The sequence below is a fragment of the Nerophis lumbriciformis genome, linkage group LG16 (genome assembly GCF_033978685.3).
Source record: "Nerophis lumbriciformis linkage group LG16, RoL_Nlum_v2.1, whole genome shotgun sequence".
Lineage (NCBI taxonomy): Eukaryota > Metazoa > Chordata > Actinopteri > Syngnathiformes > Syngnathidae > Nerophis > Nerophis lumbriciformis.
This window is the reverse complement of record NC_084563.2, coordinates 36,222,816-36,231,682: the sequence shown is the minus strand read 5'-3', so window position 1 is coordinate 36,231,682 and position 8,867 is coordinate 36,222,816. Positions and strand designations below refer to the sequence as shown.

Genomic DNA, 8,867 nt, shown 5'->3' with positions numbered 1-8,867 from the left:
CACGTGCACTTGGTGGGTATCAATGTCTGGTGAATAAATTAAAATGTCATCTAGGTATACATACACAAATTGATCAAGGAAGTCTCTGAGTACATCATTTATCATAGTTTGAAAAACAGCGGGTGCATTGGTGAGTCCGAATGGCATGACCAGATATTCATAATGTCCACTGGGAGTATTAAATCCAGTTTTCCACTCATCCCCCTCCCTTATACGAATCAGGTGATAGGCATTACGTAGATCAAGTTTGGTAAATACCTTAGCTTGTTGGATTTGGTCAAATACTGATGTCATGAGAGGAAGAGGGTACCGGTTTTTTATGGTGATGTCGTTGAGTGGACTGTAATCGTCTCAAGGATCCATCCTTTTTGCCCACAAAGAAGAAACCGGCACCCGCTGGTGATGAGGAAGGACGGATCAGCCCCGCTTTTAATGAGGCTGTGAGGTATTCCTTCATGGCCGTCCTCTCTGGACCGGAAACAGAATACAGACGACCTTTGGGTATGTTGGATCCTGAGATCAAGTCAATGGCGCAGTCGTATGGACGGTGTGGAGGAAGAGACATGGCTTTGGTTTTGCTGAAGACTTCTTGTAGCTGGTGGTAGCATGGGGGTACGGATTTCAAGTCCGGGTACTCCGATTCTGTGGTGGGGTTTGCAGAGAACAGGTTGAGTTGCGAAAAAATATCAAGTTCCTACCTTGTGTCAAAAATGATTTACGACCTAGCTGTCAAATGATTTATGACCTAGCTGTCAAAAGATCAAAGGATTTATGACCTTAGGGTCAAAAGGTCAAATGATTTATGACCTGTCAAAAATGACCTGTCAAAAATGATTTACGACCTTATGGCAAAAGATGATTTATGACCTGTCAAAAATGACCTGTCAAAAATGATTTACGACCTTATGGCAAAAGATGATTGATGACCTTATGGCAAAGATGATTTATGACCTAGCTGTCAAAAAAATGATTAATGACTGTGATACACCTTGTGTCAAAAATGATTGATGACCTTAGAGGAGGGGTGGGGTTATGGAAAGGTCAGAGGGAGGTAATTTTTTTTTTTTTTTTTTTTTTTTTTTTACTGATTGTAATATTTCTGTCTAGAGTTTATATAATAACAATTATTTATTCTAAATAAAAGCAGTTAAACATCGCGTCGAAATTCACGCTCGTCCGAGGAACGTTCTAAGGGATCCTTCGTCCAATTTGCGTAAGTATACTGGTTATTTTTTACATTGTTTTATTACCTATGTTTTTACAACATTATTGGTATATTTTATTAGACAATGAGCTAGTCGACGCCGAAGTAAGAGACGACGAGCTTTGTTTGATCTTACAAAGTTGGAAAACGACTCTAGCGGCGAGTTTAAACTATCGATTTGTTTGATATTATTTGTAATCATTATTTTGTTTTATAGAGGGGGATGTGGGAAGATTCTAAAGAGATCTCTTTTACACAATCACAGTTTGGTGAGTCAAATGATTTTCAATTTACAAGAAAAAACATGCATTATACAATATATATATTTACTTACAGATGTTTCTTTTACCGCTCTGGCCCGATGGATGGTCTTAACCGAGTAGACACCACACTTCCCGCCAAAACGCTCCGAAGACCAGCTTGCGGTGGAGGAGGTTTTAAACCCGCAAAAGACTCCTGCTGTTGAAAAATTGTTCCTGGACAAAATTGTCGAAAAAGAGGTGGAATGTCCCTCTGTTGATGACTTGCTTGCGGAGGCTGCTGAGGCTTTTCTTTTGCCGGAGAGTCCACAGGAGACCGCCGCGAAGTCGTTGAAGGCTCGCTTGTTGCGGATGTGAAGGCATTTCTTCCATCAAAGATTCCGGATAACGAAGGCTTGCTCGAGGACAACAGCATCGAAAAGATGTTGTACACGCTGTAGTTCTTTTTACATTATATATGTTTTTCCTAAATGCAACGGAGTTTTACCGAGCTCATTGCACTAGCTCGTCTTCCGCCCAAATGAACTTCCCGCTCTGAGAAGTAGGAGGGGTTTGATTCCGGAGGTGGGGGTTTGTTTCCGGGTGCGATTGTGAAAGTGTTGAGCGAATGCGACAGCGCCACAAGCGGTTAAAGTCGTTCATGTTTTTTATTTTTTTATTTTATTTATTTTTATTTTTACAGGCGGTAAGAAGAAGCGCAAGAGGAGGAGTCGTGAGCCGAGCAGACTGGAGCAAAAAAAGACAACGGATCAAACAACACTACAAGATACTGGCTCGTACCTTTGACATGTTGTCTGACCTTGCCTGATTGAAATAACCGCTTTATAATTTTTAATTTTAATTTTTTTTTTGTAGAGAAATAGAATGGCTATGTGAATTTATAACAAAGTGTTTGTTAGTACGAACACCAAGAGGAAATGGAAAAGATGGAGAAGCCCTTTGTTTCAGCAGGTGTGATTAGTGAAACGCCAGTTTCCATTTATAATAATAAAACATACCCGGTCGCTCCTCGCAAAGGTAGAGTTTTTTTGAAACGCACTCAAATTCCACCAACCGAGTCTCTGCGGGAGAAATGGTGCTTGGATGCTTACGGAATGGTTGGATCTTTTGGATATGTTTTCAAATATCAAACAGGAGATATTTGCTTGTTTCAGTTGAAAGAGAGAAGAGACGAAAGACCTTTTTCGATTGCTTCCTCGCTATCAACCGTGGATTGGGATGTGTTAAGTCTGACAATGCCCGATGTCCTTTGGCATGATCCTTCTCCGATGGAAAAACGGGTAAAAGGAAGCTTGTTTACTTACCCGACGATGGATGAGTTGAGTGAGAGAAGAATTCTGTTTAGCGCTACTTGGGAGACGAAATCTTCGGCCTCAGGTCGTTGGTTTTTCCGAGCCAGTCTACGCGCTCCTAAAATCAGCGATTCCTATACCCCCCAGTTGACCGAGCCAGACGTCTTTTCCCTGGAGTCTTTCAACTCCGAATGCGGGGTGTTTACACCGGTGGTGGTCGTGCCCATAGCGGCGTGGCGAGAGTGTATGGGGGAAATGAAGGAGAAGATAGACGTCTTGTTTCGAAACAGTCGGAATTGGAAATGCATGGTGACAACGAGAAGAAGGTTCGGCTTTGAGACCACACCCCCGACGGAGTACGAAAGGACCTCCCCCGCTTCAGTTTCAACCAATAACCTTCAAGGGAATACTCCCGCCGAAACCTCAACCAATACCATTTGAAAACTACCCTTCCGATAGTCTGATTGGTCGAAACTTCTTTTTTATCGGACTCCACCCCCTTTGAAAACAACCCACCCCCAACAATTTTTTGACCAATCCACAACGGTTCCTTTTTTTTGTACCCTTTAAAAACAAACCATTCCTGCAATTTTTGACTAAGCCACATTGGTTCCCTTTCTGAACGCAAGGACCTCTCAAACAAGAAAATGGCAAACAAGACAATTAGACGCGTAAAGACCTGTTTTATACCACAGGACCAATTAAAACAGACTGATGAGGCAACCATGGATGCAGCCATGGCTGAGATTTTTAACCCTCCTGAGACGACGGAGGATGCGTACGACGAAGAGACGCCTTCAGCCCCGCCGTGTCGCTTCAGCAGATGCCTCGGCAGACGGGGGATGAAAACCAGCGACGCTACACAGTCTTTGCCAGACAATGATGCGGAGAAGGAGGAAAAGGAGAATTGTTTCGTAAACATAACTCCGCCAACATCCCAGTCACCATCCTCGTCACTCTTGGAGCCCACATTGCACATCGGTGATGAAACCGATGGGGGTCTGTTGTTGTTTTTCGCCAGCACGGTGAAAACGGCCGTGTTTCATCTCCTCAGCCAGGCCATTTGCAGGTTCACGCAGAACGTGTGCTACGGCTGCTCGGCGAACCATCCGAGCCAGAGACAACATCTATGCCTGGAACCCTACGAACAGGACTTTCTGCTGTACAACTACTCCGAAATCGTCAAGAGTCTGCGTACGCCTAAATTCATTCAGGCCATTCAACGCTTGCTGATGCTTCGTCGTATTAAGGCCGAGGATTCAAGGGTTGAAGCCTACGCCGACTCTCTGCTGTCTCAACTGGAATCTGAGAAAGATATCTGGGGGTCCATAGATGACATGTACAACGAGATGGTGACGGATGATGAAACGATTTTGGTACATTTGGATATGGTGACAGAGTCTTGGAAGAATTTAAAAAAAAAAAAAAAAAAAAAAAAAAAGATGGGTAATTATTGGGCAAAACTTGTATACTTTGTCGAGAACCACGCTGTTATTTACCCATTGACGGATGTGATAGAAGCATTTATTCTAAAACGAGACAGACCTCAAAAACTACAAATCATTCTTGACTATGCCCGCTCTCAGCCCGCATGGGAAACTATCAGGAAAGCCGTTGTCTCTCATGCTTTGGACTTTGGCATTTTTGAAATCATTTTGGCTGAGTGGTCTAAAGAAAAGTCTTTTCAACCCTCACCTTGTAATGTGTTTGTTTTATATGCTCTGTTTGTTGATATGACAATGTATCGACTGCGACGTGACATCCGCGTCAATGTTTTGTTTGAACTACAAAAACTACACAACGCGATTAAATTTACCTACGGTATACCTGTTTTACATCAAACCTTGATTATAGTTTATAGTTTATAGAAAAATGTTTTAGATACACCGTGTTGTTTTACATGAATAAAAACAAAATGTTTTAGATACACTGTGTTGTTTTTATGTGTTGTTTTTCATGAATAAAAACAAATTGTTTTAGATACACAGTGTTTTTTTTATGTATTGTTTCTCATGAATAAAAACAAATTGTTTTAGATACACTGTATTGTTTCTCATGAATGAATAAAAGAAATGTGTACCAAGCAAACCGAGGTCATTTCTCTGTGTCTTTTCACAATGAAGAAAGCTATGGAAAAAGCGTACTATACACCCGCACACCCGGGTAGTTTTGGAGGGGTAGATCGACTCCGTAGAGCTGTACGGAGTCGATCAACAAAAGTTTTCAAGCTCTGATGAAGAAACACAATATTGTACATTTTTCTACAGCCAGCGATCTCAAAGCCTCGGTGGTTGAAAGATTTAATCGTACTTTGAAAGGACGAATGTGGAGATATTTTACAGCCAACAATACTAGGCGCTACCTAGACGTCTTACAAGACTTGTTAAAAAGCTACAACCAGGGATATCACAGCAGTATTAAAATGAAACCAGATGATGTGACTTTGGAAAATACCCCTCAAGTGTTTGAGAATCTCTACGGCTCAACCACAGTGTCCAAACACAAATACAAATGTGCCGCTGGAGATACGGTGAGAATATCCAAAGTGAGAGGAGTGTTTGATAAAAAATATGAACAGAGTTTTACAAATGAGGTGTTTGCAATAACCCGACGTCTCCCTCGCTCTCCCCCCGCATACAAACTGAAAGATTTTGACGGAGAAATAATAGAAGGTTCTTTTTACGAAGCTGAGTTGCAAAAAGTAAAAGAGAGTAAGAACAAGCTCTATCACGTGGAGGAAATTTTAAAACGACGGACGGTTGGTGGAAAAAAACAAGTTCTAGTGCGCTGGAAAAACTGGCCCGAAAAATTCAACAGTTGGGTGGACGACGACCTCCTTACAAATGTATAAAACAATCTAATGCAACGACGAGCCTCCCAGTCTCGAGGACAAAAGATCAACGAGCATTATGGATCATTCCTACGAGGGTTTTTACCTTACCCTACCCTCCAACGCCAGCCTCAACGTGTTTAAAAAAAACAAAAGTTCCCATTACCAGATAGATTTGACTCAACATATAGATTTAGCAGGCTCATGGGAGGTGGCCTTAACAGAGATTTCATACCCATACATTATACCACAAGCGATTGTGGTATAATGTTTGTAACGGAGTATTTTATGAATGGAAAAAGAACCCCCAGCCTGCGATGAACTCGCAAGTTTTTCATTCTTTTACCGTATACACGGAAACGGATAAGGATTCTAACAAGGGTCCTGTAAGCAATCCCCAAGAGGAGAAAGCTTATTCCCTTCGGGAACGCGGGAAGGATGGAACCTATCTCACCTTCAACCTACCAGAGGGCGGGGTACACCCTGGACAAGTTGACGCCTCATCACAGGACAACTCGCAAGTTTTTCATTCTTCTACCTTAAACACGGAAGCGGATGAGGGTTCTAACAAGGGTCCTGTAAGCAACCCTCAAGAGGGGACAGTTTTCCGTCAAGAAATGAGAGGAGGATGTTACGAGAATGTTACACGATTCATAAATGAGCTGAATGATTCTTTACAAAAAATTGACCCTGGGGTGAGGGTAGCCTTTGATGACGTTAAAAAGCGAATCTCCTATCTATCAGGGGGTCAAACTCATTTTCGTTTTCCTCCTCCCCTGGCTTACATCATGGGAGTGCGACCTGGAAAGTGGATCAAGTTTGACCATGGATGGGCCCCCTATCCATTGGATATAAATGCCGGTTTCTACCACCTTTACTATTACAGTGACGTGGTGCGTCCTCAGATAGTAGGCGACGCTTATGCCCCTCTCTTGAGAATCGTGAGTGTACAAGGAGCTTACGGAGACATTGTCACCAAGTATTTTAACCCTGCCTACTATTTACCCGTCTCCAAAAATCACATTGAAAACATCAGGGTTGAGATTAAATCCGATCAAAACAAATACGTCGACTTCACCTTTGGCAAGACTATCGTGAAGCTCCACTTTAGACCCGTCAGAAAGTAAAAAAAACCCCACCAACATCGAGAATGAGTCAACCCCTGCACAACCCTCTACGTTTAGTGGGATATTATGAAAGCCAAGTGGGGGGTTCCCTCCCCGGTTTCGCAGGTTCACCTGTGATGTACGGGCGTGGTATAGGCTCCGTATTTTCGAGGCTGTTTCGTTTTGTATCCCCTCTTGTGAAAAGAGGTTTTGCCCTGGCCAAACCTCATCTTAAAACAGCGGCGAAAAATATCGCTTCCGACGTGTTCAGCCATACCGTAGGAAAAACGGGCCGAGGAGTACAGGACGGATCAGGAGGAATAATGGTCCTGGCTAGACAACCCAGAAAGGACGTGTCTCCAGAATTGATAAAAAACGCAGACGCCTAGGGGAAAAAAAATCAGTCGGCAAAAGGTTTACAAAGAGAAGGACCAACGACGTCTCGAGCGATATATTTTTAAAAAAGATGGCTCTTTTACATCAAAATTCGTCCGAATGCACGATGGCCGAGCTGGATTTATTTTCAGCTCCTATGACTCAAAAGTCCATCGACGATAAAACCTACACAGAAGTCCTGCCTCTGTCCGCCATCACCGACGGGGGTCCTATTGAATTTTTCATCCCGGGAGAAGGTGAAAAGTACTTGGATCTGAACGACACATTACTTCACCTACGGGCTAAAATCACCCGCGCCGATGGAACAAATATCCCCCTCGATGCAAACGTGGGTCTCATCAATTATCCTCTAAACACCATCTTTAGCCAATGCGATATTATGCTAGGGGATAGACTGATTTCTCAATCCAGTGCCACTCACCCCTACAGAGCAATAATTGAAACACTACTAAACTATTATGAAGCCACGCTCAAAAGTCAATTTTCAGCCGGGTTATTTTACAAAGACACAGCCGGCTCTATAGACTCTATAGTAGGCGTGAATGGGCCCAACAAAGGACTTAACAACAGAAGCGCTTTCACGGCCGAATCTAAGGAGGTTCATCTACTGGGTCCGCTTCACGCCGACATTCTTTTCAGTGAGAGACTCCTTCTCAACTCGGTGGATGTGAGAATCAAACTCACGCGTGCCAGCGACGCCTTTTGTCTCATGGGGGCTGCGGACGGTACTTTTCGTCTGAAAGTGCTGGGCGCCTCTCTCTTCACAAAAAAGGTCACCGTTTCTCCGGCTGTACGATTGGGTCACGCCTCTGCCCTGGTCAAAGGAAACGCCCTCTACCCTTTGTCACGGGTCAGCGTGAAAACGTACTCTATCCCCGAAAATTCTAGAGTATGCACCCAAGAAAATTTGTTTTTGGGGACAATGCCTAAATACATTGTTCTGGGCATGGTGAACCATGAAGCTTTCACCGGAAGAAGAGATCTCTCCCCCTTTAATTTCCAGCATTTTAATGCAGAATACGTCACTCTCTGTCAAGCGGGAAAACAAATTCCCTCCAAAGCTTTCCAACCTCAATTTAACCAGGGGGCTTCGGTCAGAGAGTTTTACAACATGTTTACCGCTACAGGGAGGCATCTGAAGGATTTACCTCTATGCATCAACAGACAAGATTTTGAACGAGGGTATTCGTTGTTTGTGTTCAATCTCAATCCGGGGGAGGACAGCGACGCACTGTCCAGGGTTTCTAACGGAACTTTAAGACTGGAAATGAGATTCAGAGTGCCCTTACCCAACACGGTCACTCTTGTGGTTTATGCGTGCTACGACTCTATTTTGGAAATTAATTCCAAACGACAAGTGCTGGTGGATTATTATTGATGACGGAAATGAATAACCATCAATTGGAGAAGCTTCTGCAACATGTGTTGGGGGATGTTTTCTGCGGTGTATGGGCCTCGGATCAACTCGTCTCGCTGACTCGCTCCTTCACCCCACCCTCCTACTTTATCGTCAACACCCACGAAGGACATCGGCCGGGGGAGCACTGGTTATCGATGACTCTGGAGGAAGATGGGACCGCCACTTTTTTTGATTCTTATGGATTTTCTCCCGATTTTGACTACTATCCTCGGAGCATTTTGAGCTTTTTGGAAAATCGTTCTGAGCGGATATTGTACCACAACCTTCAGCTTCAACACCATTTGTCCGTAGTGTGTGGTCAACACTGTGTTTATTATCTGTACCATCGATTTTGCGGACTGTCTTTTGAACAAGTTTTG

General features: G+C 43.4%; 1 protein-coding gene across 1 annotated transcript; it reads left to right on the top strand.

Annotated features, from left to right (window-relative positions):
- Positions 1–7,194: 7,194 nt before the first annotated feature.
- On the top strand, positions 7,195–8,466 carry LOC140679487 (uncharacterized protein F54H12.2-like). Its single transcript, XM_072914955.1, has one exon. It carries the CDS (start codon positions 7,195–7,197, stop codon positions 8,464–8,466), a length of 1,272 nt encoding a protein of 423 aa, XP_072771056.1.
- The last annotated feature ends 401 nt before the right edge of the window (positions 8,467–8,867 follow it).